Below are 19,618 nucleotides of genomic sequence, written 5' to 3'. Positions count from 1 at the left end.
GGTTCAAGAGTCACGTCGCAAGTTCAATGGCGCGAAAGCAACACTCAGGAATCTGGGCTTCCATTAAGGCATGCTGTACCCTGCAAGATTGCGCGTTGAGGTAAAGGGTAAAGCCTGCATCTTTGACAGCCCCACTGAAGTCTTAGAATTTTGCCACAAGCACAAAAATAACGCTCCATCTAAAACCAACAGCGCTGGGCCCTCCTTATCACAGAACGGATGATCGAAAGCCAGCATGGAGCTGTTCTCTGGGACTGGTCATGGCTAAACTGGTTCGTACTATCACCCCCCCCCCCCCCCCTTGATCTTTTCCATCATCATCAGTGAACTTGGGATGTTGATATTGCACATTTATTGTTTCCCAATGCTGGTGTGCTGCAGGGGCGTTGCCTTCCCCCCATTGAGGTATACCAAGGTATCCCTTTTTGATCCCTGAAAGTGCCTTTACTGGGCTATTTGCATTTACATGTTGTCGCAATTGACACTCTTTGGATATTTGTATATGTTGGGTTTGCCTTACTTATTGGGTTGTAAGGTTGGGTAGTGGGAGGGGGGACGATCGCAACGGACATGTCTTGTTTGGTTAGTCTCATGCTTGATCACAGTCAATACTCCTATTGTAATATTGCTAAGTGGTTTTCTGATATTCCCCCGACCCCGAAATGGCCAGCCTAGGTAACATTAGTGGGCTCTCAGATCTAACCATAATGTCATGGAATGTCCGTGGTCCCAATGATAACCGCAAGAAGCGCCAGGTCCTTCACTATCTCCTGCGCCCGAAGACCGACATTGCCTTCCCGGAGGAGACCAATTTATATTCCTCGGACCCTACCAGATTTGCCACCAGCTGGGGGACACATAGGTAATTTCAGCAATTACGCCCGGGCCACTGCGGTTTTAATACACAAAAAGCTCTCCTTCAGCTTGCGCTCAGTTGTACGCGACAGAGAAGGCCAATATATCATTGTTGAAGGGGCTTTGATGGGGCATGAGGTATGTCTAGTATGCATTTATAGCCCAAATGTGGACTCCCCTGACTTTTACCATGCGCTATTAGCGCAGCTTTAAAATTGAAATTGACGGCTATCATAATGGGAGGCGACTTTAACATCGCACTAGCTGCAGTCCTGATGCGAACAGCTGTCGCTATTTGATATATGGCGCTCACGTGACCCAACACACAAGTCATATATATATATTACACGAGGTATCACAACACCTCAACCAGAATTGATTATAGGTCACTATCCCCCACAATCTCCAATTGGTGCCAAGCGATACAGTTCCTCCCCGCGCACGTACTCAGACCTCTCCCGATACTACTAGCACTAAAGATACCCCGCCGAGAGGGATACGAGAGACTGTGGCGCTTCCCGAGCCGTGCACTAGAAGATGAACATTTTAAACACGAAGTTCGCGAAGCAATTGAAGACTTCTTCACCTTAAACACTGGATCGGTAGATACCCATGCTGTCCTATGGGAGGGTTTCAAGGCATACATCCGTGGGGTCTGCATCTCTAAACAAGCAGGTGTTCTCTGCAACTTACGCTTCACATTGTTCAGGCTAGAGAGTGAACTTGCCGACCTGGATGCCACTTTAGCCCAAGCACACAACCCGGAAACCGAACAGGCCTGTCTAGGACTGCTTGCTGACTATAGAGACACTGCTGACCTTGAAATATTAGGCATGGGCAAATATCACATGGAAAAGCAATACAGGGAGGGAGAAAGACCGTGTAGAATTGTAGCTCAACTGCTCAGACCCCCTTATAGTAAGGCTAACATCACTGAGCTCCGATCCCCTGCAGGAAGGTTAATTTTAAGAACATCAGAAATTAGTGACGTATTCCTGGTGCATTTCAACACATTATACACTTTCAGGTTAGGGACTGACCACACTGCATTGGAATCCTACCTATCCGAGATAGGTTTAGTCTATCCCAAAAAAAACATGCAGGATTTCTTAGCTGAGCCCATCTCTGTATCTGATGTACTTGAAGCCATTGGCATCCTTCCCAAAGGCCTTCCTAGGGAAAATAGTGAAATCAAACTGCCAGAGAATGTGCTGCATTAAGCGTCATAATTTGAATTACTTGCCGCAATGTTAAGGGAACCCTGCCACATAATTGGCCCTCTATATCCTTATAATTCCAGTGACCCTGCTAAAAAGACCTCTAGTTCTAGGACACCCATATTTCAGCAGCTCCGGAAAAGTTGTACTCCTCTGAGTTGTTTGCTGCGTTACATAGGCCTGGCATGGGCTGTAAGGTTACTGTGGAATCAATATAGCATTTTTTATTTCTTGCAGTACATCACTATAAAGAAAAATCATACTTGTGCACACTTTAGTGTTCCTAAAATGCTTTGATTGTGTTACGGTTCAGTAGACAGTGGTAACAAAAGAATTGGTGCAAGCATGCCATTTCTTGCTCAGACGTTCATTCCTGATTGGCTCATAACATAATTAATTTCCCCCTCTTCTGCCACCATGTGGCAAGTGCATTATTGGTTCTTGTGCCCGTTCCAGTGTAATGTGCTTTCTAACCTCAGGGGGGTGCTCCTGAGCCCACTGTACTCACCCACAGAACATCAGTAGGTTGTAGAGAGTAGGATCCTCCAGGAGGGGCACTGTCTTCTGGAGGCAGAGCTGCTCACAGCCCCCATTGAATCCATCCGAACAGTCCACGCCAACATGACGGTCATAGCAGCCTAGTCCATCCTTCATGGGGCTGAGACCCAAGGGGCACTGCCAGGGCAAGAAACAAAGCAGTGATTGGTTAAAATGAAGGCATGTGAGCAGGACCCGAGCATAACCTTCAGCCAACCTTGCATAAAGAAAAGGCTCACTTAGAGGCTACATGCAGGGGGCATACAAGACTGGGCAAATATGTTGGAAATACAGAAAATAAACACCATGAAGGCTTTAGATAGGGATGTTAGCTCCACAAAGAGATGCTTAAAATATATGAAGCATTTGCTCCATTTTGTTTAAACAACTGTTTTGGGTGGAGGGTATAGAAAGACAAAATTCCTCTCAAAATGATCTGTAATAAAGGAGGAATGGTCAACATTGGTCTTTTCGGGGCGGCTCCAGGCCAGGTTTTCAGGATAACCAAAGTCTACGTAATTGATTCACATTTTCAACCATAGTATGATAATGTATCTTATATGGATATCGTGAAAATCCAGCATGGATCTGACCCTCATGAGCTGCTTTGAATTCCTGATCTACACAAACCATCCAAAATAATCCACCCCCATATCTACATTCCCATCTCGCCACCCCTTTGAGAATTTAAACACACAGACCATCATTATTGATTCGTAATTCTTTATTGAAAATTGAGGATGAACATATCCATATAAGAAATGCACAACTTGACGGACTCCCAGACGACTATTGAAAGTACAGGTATAAGTGAACTATTAAGGAGGAAAACTGCACAGAACAGAAGGGAGGGAGGAAAAGGGGTCATGTAGAGGACGAGTAGCAAGAGGTGGAAGGAAAGGGTATTGTACATACTGTGTATAGAAACCCAAGCTCTTCGTTGTTCATAGCCACTGGGTAAATTTAGACAGAACACATCTTGGGGGAGGGGGCAGAGTTGGAACTAGAGAGTATTAGATGTAAGGGGTGGCGATTGAGGATGCTGGGTGGTCATGGATGTGTGAGGTTGCTGTTCCCTGAAGGAAAGAGGGGATGGGGAAGGGGGTGGGGGGGTGGAAGGGAGGGGGAGGGATGGAGTGGAAGGGGCGGTGGAAAGGCGCGTGAATAGTAAGAGAAAGAGTACTTCGGAATATGGTGCGGGGATACCAGAAGACTACAATCTACAATTTCAGACAGTGTTCCCACAACAAATTCTGGCAATTACAATGTTTCTCCCCCGAATGCGGAATAACTGCACATATCTGGTAATACAGGGTCCTTTTTGTGCACATCTTCTTGATCCTGGTGAGAAATCCGCAGACATTTTCCACCTGCTCAGAGCAGATGAGAAGTACTAATGAGAGGGGAAGTGAGGGTGAACGGCGTGGGGTCCGGGTGAGCTTCAGGTGTATCTGCTTCCGGGTGCTGTTGCAGGGTCGGTGGTCCTTGTTTGTGCTCCTACCCCTGCCCCATTTAAAAGGGTCTGGTGTATCTTGGGCCTAGAATTATCGTGTCTGGAGTTTGCGAACCCAATAGTTCTAGGCAATACTTTTTACTTTTGGAAATGAGAAATGGTTTGTACAAAGATGTGGGACACATGGAATTGTGAGTGGTAGAGTTATCATTCTGGGGGAAATTCCCAAAATTATAATGAAGACCAGTGTGGGCACAATATCAACACTTTTTGTTCAAAGCTCCAATTAAAGAGAGCAGTGTTCTGATGGGCAAGGATTCCCAAGGACGCATAAACCCAGATCTTGGTTCCCCAGTGTCCCAAGGGTAACTACAGACTGGAAAATGTTTTGACTTAGTATCGCCATTGGCATCCTTTTCCAACCCCCCAACATAATATACATTTCCCATAAATAAACACACAACGCATTTTTGGTTTGGGTAAAGTGGCAGCAGGTTTATTAAATACACCGTTATGTAATAGGTGGGTTATCTTACAGGCGATCCAAGGGCAGGCAACAAACTGGGCCGCCTGCCCACCTGATGAGCCAGGCAGCAATGGGGCGAACCCCGCCTATGCTGCCCTTACTAGTGATCCTCTCCCGGATCACGTGACTGTTGGTACATTATTCACACCCCTTTCAGGGCGTAGCGTAGCATAGCAAAGCCCCCGGTTGTTCAGGCCCAAAACTGCCTGAAGGACTAGCGGGGCGCTGACACGGTTTCAAGGACCCACCCATGAGGCTCCTCGGATTTGGTTCTGGCACCCACCATGGTGCAGCGCAGAGGTATCCTTCTGTACCCCTTTGCTTCCAGATTGCCCTGTAACTCCGCCTGCAGCGAAAAAGGAAAACATTACAATATTCTCTGCTCCCCTCCTGCCACCACCACGCCGGGTAAGCGGTAGGGAGGGAGAGGGCGTGTACAGCGATCAAAGAGATCGCCAAAATGGTGGGGGAGGGATATATACCCTCCCCAAGTCCTGGGCGCCCAGGAAGTGACGCCTCCTGTGTGCCGCTACAAGGCTGGAGAGGGGGGGGACTCCAACCAGAGTCCCTGCCCCTGACGGGGGCGGGGGATATGGGGTGCCCAGGCGACACTAGAGAGCTGACCTCTCTAGTGGTCCTCTGTGAGTGCCTCAGCCAGCTGGAGAGTGCCAGGGAAGTCGGAAAACTTGAAGGGAGGAGACAAAGAGCTAAGCCTGTGCCACAGAGTCTTGAAGGGTGCATTTAGAAGCTATGACAAAACCCCTAATTTATTATCTCCAAATCCAGTATCACTGACACAGTATTTTCATCTTTCCTTTTCTTTATTCAAGTCTGACTTTCAGTTATTTTAAAAATGTAGCATTCATTTTTTAAACTCGTTCTCTCCCTTTCTTTTCCTTCCAGCCTACTTCCCAAACAACCCCCACTCCTTTATAATTTTTCTCTATCCCAGGAGCTCTTCAGCGCATTTTCATTCTCTGTAATTGTTAAATAATTCTTTATTGCACACCGAGTGCTTTTGCCCTACATTTTCTCCTCAAACGGTTTTTTGTGTTCTGCCGTTTGCTTCGAGATTTGTATGCCTGGCTTGAGAGCTGACGTGGGAAGGTAGAAACATTGAAATGGGAGTTTGGGAGGGCCATGTAACAGCGCAAGCACCAATCAGCACAAAGGTATCTAACCCTCACAGACCTTGGCGGTGGCTGAAACACCCAGAACCTGGCCTACATTAAACCCACCTTCTTTAAGACAGACCTCCGGGGGGCGTGGCTTGCGCGCCATCTGCAGAGGACGTCTTTCCCGTGAGCTCCGCTACGGACTGATCCGCGGATGCCATGAGGACCCTTCCTGCCGTTTTTCGGACGGCTTTTTTGGTATACAGCAGTGTCGGAAGGTGGACAGTCTACAATGGAGCGCTTTTGCAGCCTCTACGAGCGCAATTTCACAGAAAATTTACAACGGTAACTTTTCTCTGACGTCTCATCACAAACGGCCGCCATTTTGTTTGCCGCCGACGTGAATGTTTCTCTTCGCACCTTCTTCAATCCCCCTTTCGTTCCGGCATTAGCTTGTTCTGGACACAATATTATGGTGCTGCTCTCTTTACTGACTGCTCAGAGTTTCTTTCTACTTTGTGCACTTTGCCTATTTAAGTCTAATGCGCAACAGCTCCTCTGAGGTAAAACGGCCGCCATTTTGAGTATCCTGACTGCGATGTTTTCTACTTCTACATAAGGGCAATGTGGTGACTGCCTCACCGTCTTTTCATGACACTTGCTCTCCTGGCTCCCCATGATCATCTGCCTCCTGCATTTTGTCATTACTCTGTTTATACAAGCCTTATTGTGTTCCGGCTTTTACTCCTCTAGCCTGGGACTTTATATTAGCACTGTGCTATACCACCCTGTCCATGTTCTGGTCTTGGTTGATGCCTCCTCTACGGTGCTGTGTGGCTTTTTGTTGTCTTCGCACTGACGAATAGTGCGTTACTTGGCGGTTCCTTTTTTCATCGCCTTATATTTGCCACATTGTGTGCCCCTATCATCATTGTGCATCTCCAGTCCGGTTCACACTCTACAATTTTATTGGACATATCTGCTTCTGGTACCCTGCACCATGGCGAATGTCTCTACCTCGCCGAAGTTGTCGCAGACCGGAACCAAGCCTAAAAGGCCTAAAAATGACCCGCCCTCCCCAATTAACTCTTCGACTAATCCTGTACTGGACTCCATCCTTGAAGAGGTGCGTGGTCTTCAACCTTTTATGTCTGCTACTAATGCTAAACTTCAACAGATTGAGGAGCGCTGGGTGGTTATGGAAAATAAAGTTTTGAATTTAGAACAACGAGTGAGCGATGTCCAAGACCTCTCAACTAAGATTCCATTATTGGAACAAGAGATCCACAAGCTCAAACTTCACACCGAGGATTTGGAAAATCGCAATAGACGAAATAACCTACGCGTTTATGGTGTTCCGGAAAATTTGGAAGGGGCTGACATGGTCTCTTTTATTCGAAAATTTCTCCAGGAACTTTTGGAACTCCAACCATCGTCACACCCTCTCAACATCCAACGAGCACACCGTCTTGGCCGCCTCAATTCCAATGCCTCCAAACCACGTGGCATCATCATGCTATTCTTGGAGTTCACAGAGTTAATGGCCGTATTAAAGGCTGCCAGGGCCAAACGTCGTCTCCAGTGGTCTGGTCATAACATTTTCATTTCCCAGGATCTATCTTTTGCTACAAATGCTCGGTGTAAAGAATTCCTGAACCTCCGTCCCATGATGAGACAGCTCAGCATTCAGTATGGAATTCTACATCCCTGTTTCTGCAAGATCACACATAATGGTCGCACCAGGTCCTATGATGATCCGCAGAAACTTTGCGACTATCTGCTAAGTGTTTCTCCTTCCACTATGGACACTTCTAGCTAATGCTTTTATGTCTTTCTTTGTTCTCTCTTTTTACAACCGTTATTCTATTCTATCTAACTTCTCTTAATTTATCTTCCTTCTCTATCTTCGTCAGATACTTACCTCACATCCTTGTGTTTTTCCTTTTCCTAATGTCCGTATCCTGTGTGCTCGTGGGACATGTCCTCTCTTTGGTGTACCCTCGTCTCACATGTTTTGGTTACTCTCTTTTTCTCAGATCAAGCCTTCGTGCCTTGATCTGTTCCCTTTCTCTCTTTCTGTCTTTATGTATCTTTCTTACCTTTCTCTTTCCTCTCTTTCTCTTTGCTTTCTTCTTCCTAAGTGGTCTCTACTGTTTTCTCTATTAGTCCGATTATTGTTTCCTCATTTTTTGACTCTTGTTGGCTTTCTTAAGGTGAGCGTCCTACGAATCCACTGTTTAACTGTTATTTTTTGTCTTCCCTTCTGTAGTGATCTCCTTGCCATGTGTCGCCTCCATTTGTCGCCCATCCTCCCCTCCTCCCAACATGTGTAATTTTGTCTCTTGGAATGTTCGAGGTCTTGGTCATCCTGTCAAGCGTCAGAAGGTATTGTCACACTTAACCAAATTCCATTCACAGGTTGTTTTCCTTCAGGAAACGCATTGCTCAGACGTTGAATCGCTTAAGCTTAAGAGACATTGGGTGGGTCAGGTTGTGTTTTCTCCTGCCGTTAACAAAAAAGGAGGGGTTGCTATATTGTTCCATAAAGCTTTAAATGTTCAAATTATTTCCTCTCAAAATGATACTGAAGGTTGTTGGGCAATGGCAAATGTTGTTATACACAACAAGACGATGGTCTTATTGAATATATATGGCCCTGTTCGCCCAGATCCCAAATTTTGGAAAGACATCAAAGTGCTCATTGCATCCATAGATTGCCCTGATTTTATAGTAGCTGGTGATTTTAACCAATGGTTAGACCCTTTTTCAGACCGGTTGTCTTCTAGTAAATTTCAGCCTGACAAATCTCATCAGAGTTTTCAATCTGCCATTGCCTCACGTCCTTTATATGATTCGTGGAAAGTGTGTAACCCTGATTTATTGGAATATACTTTTTTTTCTAATGTTCATCACACACGTTCAAGAATTGATTATATTATGATTAGTAAGTCTCTTCTTCCCTCCATTCAAAAATCTGTTATTGGCTCTATTTTTATCTCCGACCATGCTCCTGTATATACTACCCTTGATCTTTCCCTTAGCCTCTCTAAATTTAGTCGTTGGAAATTTAATTCTTTTCTTTTATCTGATGCCACTTTCATGAAAAAATGTACTGAGTTTTTCAATGAATACTTTTCCTTTAATAACCCCGCTGATACCTCCATTCCTAACACCTGGGATGCTTTTAAAGCTTCTTTTCGAGCTTTTACGATTTCCTATGTTTCTACAAAAAAGAAGCTCAATAAGCAAAAGTATGAGGATCAGCTTAAACAGATTAAAAACCTCGAACACATATATTTCACCTCTAAATCCTCCTCTGCCCTTCAGGACTTGATTCTTGCCAAAACAGCACTTAATAAAATTATCACTAATGAAGCCTGTCACACCCTCCTTAAAATAAAATCTAAATTTCATGGTGGCCAGAACAAAGCAGGGAAAATGTTGGCCAACTATTTGAAAATCAAGTCAGAACGCAAAGCTGTCGGTCCAATCTTTAATGATTCTCTCAATAAACTGGTTACCTCCGATGAAGACATTGCTGAAGTATTTCACAACTATTACCAAGCCCTATACACAGATGATACACACCCCTCTGCTGCAAACTTAACAACATTTTTTGAAGGTCTTCCTTCACCTCCTTCCCTCCCCGTTGACTTTTCCCACTTGGAACGTGAAATTACTCTCCAGGAAATTACCACGGCCATTCATTCTCTCAAAAAATCAAAAGCCCCTGGCCCCGATGGTCTGCCTGTCGAATTTTATTCCTCCTTCCATTCCTTTTTTGCCCCTAAACTCCTTCAGTTATTTCATTCTTTTATTTTGGATGCTAAAGCCTCTGGGTCCTTTTTGGATGCTCTCATTGTAATTATCCCCAAACCTGACAAGGATCACTCCCAATGTAAAAAATACCGCCCCATATCCTTAATTAATTATGATTGTAAAATTTTTGCTAAAATCCTTGCCTCTCGCCTTGACTCCATTATCCCTCGCTTAATCAACACAGATCAGGTCGGTTTTGTTAAGGGTAGACTCGCTGCTGATAATGCTCGTCTTTTTTCCAATGTCCTTGCTCACAGTAAAAATGTCAAAGCCCCGTTGGCAGCCCTTTCTCTGGATGCTGAGAAAGCTTTCGACCGTATTAATTGGCAATATATGTTCCATACCCTTCATTGGTTTGGTTTTGGCCCAAATTTTATATTGTTAGTTAAACTCCTTTATTCATCCCCCCGTGCCAGTATTTTTGTTAACAACCAATTTTCCAGATTCTTTTCTTTGACCAGAGGCACGAGACAAGGTTGTCCCCTTTCCCCTTTATTATTTATTTTATGTCTTGAGCCTTTTCTACAGCGCATTCGTTCCAACCCTGAGATTACTGGTATAAAATTTTCCTCTGTTGAAACTAAATTATCAGCGTATGCTGATGATGTCCTCATTTACATGTCTAATCCCGAATCTTCCCTTCCACCCTTTTTAAATGAAGTTCAGCTGTACTCCTCCATATCAGGTTATAAGCTTAATTTATCCAAAACGGAAGTTCTACCCCTTAACTCACTGTGTTTTCAATACATGTTTAATAACACTGATTTTGCATGGTGCCCCACTAAAATTAAGTACCTTGGTATCTGATTTTCTTCTTCTCTGAGGGACACCCTCAAATTAACCTTTGATGCTTTATCCTGCAAAATTCAATCCCTTCTTCAAATTTGGTCCCCCTTATTCCTGTCCTGGTGGGGAAGATTGGACACCATCAAAATGATGATTACCCCTCATGTTTTATACACAGTTTCCATGCTCCCTTTCAAAATTCCCAAATCCTATTTTTCTCGTATTAATTCTGTATGTACAACATTTTTGTGGAATAATAAACATCCCCGCATTGGTTTACATAAGTTGATCCGACCTAAAAATGAAGGTGGTGTTCGGTTTCCTGATTTTGGCTCATACCACTCTGCCTTTTTGATCAAACAATCCTTCTCCTTGGCTTATAACTTCCTTGATACTCCTGTCCCTAAGTGGGTTCTTCTGGAACGCTCTCTTTTGAAAGATTTCTCCTTTCAGCATATTACCTTTATGTCAAATTGTACCTTTATATCCAAATATCCCATTTTGAAGTATTCCCAATCTCTGTTACAAAATGTTTTTTCCTCTACTCTCTCCCCTCTGCAATGTTTTTTATCCTCTGTAGTTTGGTATAACAAATTTCTTAGATATAAAGGTAAATTGTTCTATTTTAAACACTGGAAAGAAAAGGATATACTGTTTGTACATCAATTTTTTCTTGATTCCTCTCTTATTTCTTTTCCAATATTGCAAAACATGTTTAATTTACCCTCCTCATTTCTCTCTGAATATTCTATTATAACATCTGCTATTCAATCTCACTTATCCTCTCTACCTTTTTCTTCCGAATCTTTTTCTTCCTCCACTCCTGTCACTCCACTTTATCCTCTATTTTCAACTCAACTCCCTAAAGCTGCTCTTGTATATTCACTTTTACTGTCCAATTCTTCTGTTCGCTCCAAATCTAAAGTAGAGACTGCTTGGGAGACCGATCTTGATGTCTCCCTTGACATTGCAATGTGGGATCGTTTATGGTCCAGGATTTTCAAAGTCTCCGTTGCTGCACGCATTACCCAATCCTTACTTTTTGTATATCATAGAGTTGTTATTACCCCAGTTACTATTCATAAATTTTCTCCAACCTCTTCTCCTTTATGTTGGTCTTGTTCCAAAGTTACAGGTACTCTACAACACCAACTATACGAATGTTCCCCTGTTTTATCTTTTTGGACTGATGTTTGGACTATATGTATGAAAATGTTATCTCTTTCCTCCCCGTTATCTTTTTTACGCATATTTTTAGGTTCTTTATCTGAAGATATTAATATTGTTACACCCTCTTCTGCTAAATTGTTAGACCTATTTATTGCTCTTGCATTTAAAGTTATTTTATCGTATTGGAAAGACAATTCAAAACTCTCGGTCCACACATGGTGGAATTACATTTGTGATGAACACAGAATTTCTATTGCTTCCTCCACCTCTGTTCCTCTGAAAATTAAATCCGATCTGTTATGGCTTCCCTTCACTTCCTATCTTTCCTCTAATCCTTCTCCCTTACCGCGTGCTCTTCATCCCTCATGATCCCTCTGGTTACCTACCTTTTCTCCTCTTTCTCTCCTCTACTCTTTCCTTCTCTTCTGCTTTCTTCTTTCTCTCTCTTTCCTTCTTTCCTTTCTCTATTTCTTTCTACCCTTCTTTTCCTTATATAAATTCCTCTGGATTGATGTCATTTATTATTATATTCATATGTACTTTTTTCTAACTTCTCATGACATGTTTTTTATATTACTTTTCAATGCTTAATAAAAATTTCTTAAACAAAAAAAAAGACAGACCTCCAACCCTTGCCCCTAACATTGTCACTGAAAGTAGAGGTGTGGGGTGCAGCAGCACCCCAAAATAACCATGCTGGAGTGCAGAAGGTGACTAAGCAATAAAGATGCATTTAAATGTTACATATCACAGTGGTCACATGTGAGGCTGTGTGTTCTGACAAATGGCTGCTTATTCTTTTAACATGAAGAGTGGTATTTTCTTTTTCTGGCTGCAAAGTGAGAGGATTTTGTAACTATGTGACAATCTTGCTGAGTGTGAAAGGAAAGGCTGTAGGATGTTATTTTTTACGATCACAAAAGAAACCTTGACCTATAGACATATTTTAAAATATATCAGCACTTAGGAAAGTACAGAGAAAGCAGTACCTTTTGCAATTCGAAAGGGGGATGAAAACAAATATTTTATCAGAATCAAAATAAATCAGGACACTTCACTTGGTGCTGCGCAAATTTTAACTATTCACTGAAACTATGTGTGGAAACATTATCCTTTGAACGCTGCATAGTGTTAGCTGTAAAACTAAATGTTTCTGCTAATTTAGTGGCCATTGCAAAGGAAAGTGTGCTGTCTATAAATGACAGTGAGGTACCACACCCTGGTTTAGTTATGTGTTTGCCCGGTCTGGTGGCTTAGTGGACTGATGCATTCACTGTAGGGGCCTGTGCTTGACCGCCTGGTCACAGATTCAAATCCTGGTGGGTCCACTCAACTATCATCCTTCTGAGGTCGATAAAATGAGTAACGTTGGGTAATAACAAATATCTGTTATTCAGTGCCAAGATACCCATAATTGTGAATGTGCGCTTTACAAATAAATACACATTATGTTATTGTGGCAGTATGCTCCAAAACGCACTACCGGCTGCATACCATACCCCTAACACTTTCCTGCTGAATGGGCGTGTCTCATTTGCTAAACACTTTGGGGCAGATTTTACAGGCTCCTTGTGCCTCTTTTACGCCGCCGTTGCATCACTTTTGTGACGCAGCGGCGGCACAAAGCCAGTGCCATGGTGCTGTGTATTTACAACGTGACGCATCTGGGACATGCGTCACGTTGTAAAGCCCTGTGCCACATGTAGGCGTTCCTGTGCAGCGGGTGGCGTTCCGGCGCCGGAACGCCTCCTAAAACTGGCTGAGTGAAATCTACAAGATTTCACTCAGTCACTTTTCATGCCATGCTGCGTCAACACCCTGCGCCTGCTTGAAGCAGGCGTAAAGATTGACGCAGCATGTTAGGGATAGGGCACCCCTTCTGAGCCTTGCTGGAGCGGCGTCACGCTTGTGACGCAATTCCAGCAATGCGCCTCCTTTACGGCAGCAGATGCGTCACGCATCTGTCCATTTTTGCCCCATGGATGCGCCGCATTGTAAATGCGGTGCATCCGTGGTGGCGGAGCCGTGACGCACAATAACTGGTGCATCCCTCTTGATATGCAGAGATGCGCCAATTATTGTAAATCTGCCCTGTAGTGTGATGCTTGGATTTTTCACAGTCCCAGCGACCCAACACTGACATAAGCACCTCCTTCTGAAAACCTGCTTCCAGCACACCTGGCCCTTCCAACTTATAAGCTCCACTCCCTCCCTCTGCCAGCTGCGATAGAGAACGACCCCAGTAGTTGGAACTACATCTACCCCCGGGGGTACTCCTTGCTGCCAAGCGCCAGATGCCTGATGCGAGGGTAACCAGGAAGAGGCAACCGGGGGTAACTGCCATGAAGCCAGCCAGCGCCGCCGCATTCGCCATGCAGCTGTGCAGCCAGATGTGAAGGCGTGGAGAGCGGGGAGCGACGGTGGGGGCGGGAGAGGGGAGCCGTGCTTGGAGAGATTGAGTCGAAGCAGCGCATACAAAGTGGACTTCGGAATATTAATGGCGAAGTGTGTTTTCGAAAGGTCTGCCGTCACAGCCTTGCTGCTGCAGCACATCAAGTGTAACTGCCACCTTAACGAATCGTATTTCATACTCGGCTGGGCGGCTCTCAGCTACCCAACCATGCTTGGGTAAATGGATGCCTTGCAGGCAGAGTTAGAAGGAAAGTGAAGTGCAAAGTGCATGCCGGGAATGTTTAAACCCATACTTATACGCTGGTGTCTGAAAAGGCAAGACTTCTATCTTTTCCTGTTTTAAGCAAATATTTATGCACTACTCTTTCGGGCACAGTAATAATGTCACTGCCCTGTGATTGGTTACTGGCCTAAAGAACTTTATACACAGCCCATGCTTTTATCTGTAGTGGCGAGCAGGGGTTCTGGGGTCACTCTGCGATGTCTTTGTGCCAATCTGCGGTGTCATGGGGCCCTTCCGCAGTATGTATCATGGTGTCTATCTGTAGTGTGCCCTTCTGTGGTGTCATCGTGTCCATCTACAGTCATGCTGCTCATCACTGGAGCTATGGTGTCTATCTTAGGGGTCATTTTATTCACCTGCACTGTCATTGGGACCATCTGTGTGTTTATAATGTCCACCTGCAGTGTCATGGTGTCCACCTGTAGCGTTATGGTGTCCATCTTTGTTGTCATTGTGTTTATTTGCAGTGTGTATTTGCCCATACATGCTGTGATGCTGTCCATCTGAGGAGTCATGGTGTCCCTTTGTGGTGCTATGGTGTCCATCTTTGGTGTCATTGTATTTATCTGTAGTTCATTGTGGCAGTATCACGGTGTCCACTGGAAGTGTCACGTGGTTACATGTAGCGTCATGGTGTCCACTGGTGGTGCCATGTTGTCTATCTTTTGTGACCTGGAGAGGTTGACACAGAAAGTGGACTCAAGGAAAGAAGGAGTGATATAAGGGGGGTCGGGATAAACCGTCGGCCTGTACTTTATGGGACTAAAGGACATACCTGCACTAGCCCTACTGTGTCTGCATCTCTGTTCTTGCAGCCCCACGTGTAGACACCATAACTGGTGACAAAGGCAGCGGGACAGAGAATGTCCAGGGACTCTTAATTGACGGTGGAGCAGTACGCAGCCCTCCCCTCCCAGCTGGCCACAGCCTTGACCCCTACAACTGCAGTACCTGCGCCCATAGCCTATGCAAATTGGGCCACACAGGTCAGGAATGAGTGGAGTGCCCCAGAAGCCTGTGCGCATGGTCCATGAGGTGTTCAAATGCCTCACATCCTGAGCGGGCACATAAAAAAAAACAGTGCACCCAAGCACCCCATGCAAAAGGGGGGAAGGTCTCCCACCCAACCTGAGCGAGACACAGGTGCTCTGCACAGGGAGCACAAAGAAGACACATATTCCTTGATGGCTGACATTTTAAGTTGGGAACAGCCCTCAACACGTTGCAGCCACTGTGGTTAGCCATTATGAATAGGGAAGATCCTCACCATCTGCTCTCGGTGCAACCACTGGAAACAGACCTTGCGTAGAGGGAAGAGCTTCACTATTACACACTAGACAGAACATCCAGGGGGAGGAACAACAAAGCCCACAGCAGCAAAGTAGAACAAGCATTGGAAATGCAATAGGTCTCGCAGTAGTAAAGTTTGAGCTATAGGTGTTATTTATTTTTTTGTTTTTTATTTATGTTGTTTTTTCTAAATAGCTAAATTAATAGCTTTCTTCTTTACAAAGCCAATAGTTATAATTTTTGTAAATGTGACACCTCTAGCATTTGTAAAGCAACATGTTTTGTATTAACGGGACTTATATGTGACTTATATGTATTGATATAAAAAAAATCAATGGCTTTAAAAAACAATTAATAATTAATACGTAAATAAAATGGATTTTATTTTATATTGCCAATAGCTTAAAGTTTATTAAATATATTTAGTGAAGATGCTGTGGTTGCGCTGAGTGAGGGTGAGTGAGGGTGAGTGAGGGTGAGTGAGGGTGAGGGGTTGAGGGTGAGTGAGGGTGAGGGGTTGAGGGTGAGTGAGGGTGAGGGTGAGTGAGGGTGAGGGGTTGAGGGTGAGTGAGGGTGAGGGTGAGGGGTTGAGGGTGGGTGAGGGTGAGTGAGGGTGAGGGTGAGAGGTTGAGGGTGAGTGAGGATGAGTGAGAGTGAGGGGTTGAGGGTGAGGGGTTGAGGGTGAGTGAGGGGTTGAGGGTGAGTGAGGGTGAGGGGTTGAGGGTGAGTGAGGGTGAGGGTGAGTGAGGGTGAGGGTGAGTGAGGGTGAGGGGTTGAGGGTGAGTGAGGGTGAGGGTGGGTGAGGGGTTGAGGGTGAGTGAGGGTGAGGGGTTGAGGGTGAGTGAGGGTGAGGGGTTGAGGGTGAGTGAGGGTGAGGGTGAGGGTGAGTGAGGGTGAGGGGTTGAGGGTGAGGGGTTGAGGGTGAGTGAGGGTGAGGGGTTGAGTCACTTGTGAGTTTAAGTTTCAGGAACGACTTGTGTCATGGGTGATCAACCAGGTTGAGATTCACTCCACAACGAAGTAACATTACGCACCGATGAACCATACATCAGGGCACAGAGAGGGGGATGGTTAGAAAGCTTTGCCACACTCGCAAGTTTATGAGTTTGTGGTACTAACAAACTTGTTTCTAGCCCATTCCAACCTGGAACTGGCTGGATATTTCTTCTGGACCGGAATCGTGTTTCTTTACAGGTTGGAAATAAAGCTGGACCTCCACAAAATCTAGTAGAGATGTAGGGGGAGGGATCCTATATGTGGAAAATATTTTCCCTGTGGAGAGAACAGAAAACTATTCAATTGCATCCATGTGTAGTCAGCTTGTCACCGTTAATTTACACTATGTACCATGAACACCATTTAGGGGTCGCCAAGGGTCACTACTGCGACCCCTAGCATGCCCCTTGTGACCCCGGCACTGCCTTAGTGACCCCTAGCGGCAGCAGTGGCAAAATCAGTGCCAGGAACAGAAGCAGCTCGTCCTTATGGACGTTGGTGGGGGGCTTCACTCCTTGTTTTTTGTCAATTTTATATTATGCCAATAGTGAATAATATTACTTTATTCACTGTTGGTTTAATACACAATGGAGTACACATAGCTGGAATATGAGTTTCCCTGACAGCTGAGGTAAGTAAAAAACATTATTTTAAATGTATGTATGTTGCGTGCGTGCTTGCAGTTTTAAGTCTGTTAATGTAAGAGTGTGTGTATGTGTAGGCTGATTGTGTGTGAGTGTGTGTATGTGTGAATACGTGCATATGTGTACGACTGTGTATGTGTAAGCATGTGTCTGTGTGAGTGAAAGTGAAGGTCAAAGGGCATGTGAAGTCACTTCCATTACCCCAGGCTTTTGGTGAATGGACGTCCATGCTGTGTATTACTGCGCAGGCAAAAAGCCTTATACAAATAGGGGTTTTAAGTATTTTCTTGATGAACTAGTGAAACCCCTGCAACTGTATCATCTTTCAGTCGTGTTTGTAGAAGATTCGAAAATCCAGAATTTCTCAGAAATATGCGCCCCTGTGAAGTAGCACACACGTGGGATTGCACAATGTTTTTGTCAATCGGTCCCACTGTGTGCGGGTGGGTACCAACGTATCTTCCTCCTATGCAGGGCCACTGGAAGAATGCAATTGTACGGCGACTTTCGCATGATAGATCTGTCGCATTTGCCACATAATCCATCATCTGCCGCATAATTTGCAGATGTTAACAAATAAAATGTTGATTCTAAATCTAACGGTTCAAAACGTACTAATAATGTAGCACCACATAGTGCCTCACACTGAAAGGCCCTTTGCAAAGCTGGACTGATCACCTTTTTAATTTCTTACTGCTCTATTCGGGCATTAAAATTGTACTAATGAGGTGAAGCCAATGCTCAGACAGGGTTACCAAGTTTAAAAATGCCGAAATAATGAATGTAATACTTTTACAAAATATGCCGCATAATTTGCCTTTTCCTGCACCATAATTTGCTGATCTCTGCCGCATATTTCCAGGGGACCTGCTCTTATGTAGAATTTAAACTTTGCACTTTAGAAAACACGTAGGAAGACTGTGTCAAACAAAAAAGATTTAACAGCAGATAAGCGTTACAACAATGTGAATGTTGCAGCAAGTGAGGCATGCTCTGGAGGCTGGGAACTACATGCTACCGTATCAGAGATCTCAGATATGTCTTTCTAATGTTTCGGGAGCTGGGGGGTCTCTCTTTTAGCAGATCTCGCCTGAACAAGGAATGCCGCCCCCCCCCCACGTGTCTATTCTTGCACGTCGCCCTTGTGGGGAACAGTAGGGGGGACGGCTTCATTCCCAGAAGTGCACCCCCCCATGGTGAATCTCTGGTAGATGCCCGAAAAGCGAGATTTATGCGGACAGCCTGAGCATCCTGTAGGGGAGCAGGCTCAGGCGAAGGAGGTGGGGCGGCTGATGTGACAGACAGCTGACAAAACCCACAGCGAAGAGGGACCAGAGACAACTGCAGGCATTTGAATGAAGAACAAACTGCGAGGGACGGAGAGATGTGCGGCGTGGAGAGGAGGGGGAAAAGGGGGGTGTGAAGCTGAAAAGGAAGTTGAGGGAGCTGCGATTGAGACGTGAGGAAGAGAGGGAAAAAGAGTGAGGGGACGCGAACGGGGGAGGTCTGGAGGATGTAGAGGTGAGGGAAAGAGAGATTGGGGGAGGGGGGAAGTGAAGAGACAAGAAGGGGAGAGAAGGGTGAGATGTGAAGGAGCTAGAAAGGGGAAGGGTGGAATGAAATGGAAGGTGTGAGTTTGAGATGGCGGGAATGTAGATTGAGATGACAAAGGCGAGATGGAGTAGACAAGACGGACGGACGGAAGAGAGGGGAGGGGGGAGGAGAAATGCGACACGGCGGGAAGGGGAGGGGGCGGAGCGGGTTAAATTAAACAAACAAACAAGACGGACGGACGGAGGGGAGGGGGGAGGAGAAATGCGACACGGCGGGAAGGGGAGGGGGCGGAGCGGGTAAACAAAGACGGACGTGCACGCGCTTTTAAGCTCAATGCACATGCGCATTGAGCTTAAAAGTCACGGGCACTGCAAGGAATCGCCACGATTCCTTGCAGTGTGGATAAAGAGCGGATAAGTCCCAATACTCTCGCCTTGCTCGATGCGCATGCGCATCGACAGGCGAGACCTAAAAAGGGGAATAACAGCACAAAGGTTAAGATTATCAAGATGTGCAAACCAACAAGCCCAGCGAACATCACACCACAAGACAGTAAGACCAAGTTTGACACAGCAGCTTTCCTGAACTCCCCCTCCTGCCACTCTTCAGCACGACAAAGAAGTAAAATATTAGCACCAGGTGATCTGACATGATCGAAACATTTGATGACTTCATCGATGCACTGGAAGAATTGGAAGACACAAAGATAATCAAATATCTATAACACCTATTAGGAGAAGGGGCTCAAAGGGGCATTCAAGAAGTTCCCAAAGGAAGAAGTAGCCACATACCAGACAGTGAAGGACGCACGCCCCAAAAAGTTCGATCTGACAACCAATATGCACTATGAAAGGTACACTTATAGCAAAGCAAAGCAACAGCCAGGACAAATGATGGATGAATTTGCCAAGAGGATGGAAGCACTTAAAGACCCACAGTGGCCATCTGCAGTGTCACTGTG

At 45.1% G+C, this 19,618-nt stretch overlaps 1 protein-coding gene across 3 annotated transcripts in view; it reads right to left on the bottom strand.

Annotated features, from left to right (window-relative positions):
* ASTN1 (astrotactin 1) overlaps positions 1-19,618 on the bottom strand; it is a 666,610-nt gene that overhangs the window by 137,357 nt on the left and 509,635 nt on the right. For all 3 annotated transcript variants that reach the window (XM_086956551.1, XM_086956560.1, XM_086956570.1), the window contains one exon: positions 2,581-2,747. In XM_086956551.1, the coding sequence (XP_086812677.1) occupies positions 2,581-2,747 (167 nt within the window). The remainder of the gene's footprint in view (positions 1-2,580; positions 2,748-19,618) is intronic.

This window comes from Lissotriton vulgaris, chromosome 1_1 (genome assembly GCF_964263255.1).
Source record: "Lissotriton vulgaris chromosome 1_1, aLisVul1.2, whole genome shotgun sequence".
Taxonomy (NCBI): Eukaryota; Metazoa; Chordata; class Amphibia; order Caudata; family Salamandridae; genus Lissotriton; species Lissotriton vulgaris.
The sequence above is the reverse complement of the archived record's forward strand: the minus strand, read 5'-3'. Positions and strand labels throughout refer to the sequence as shown.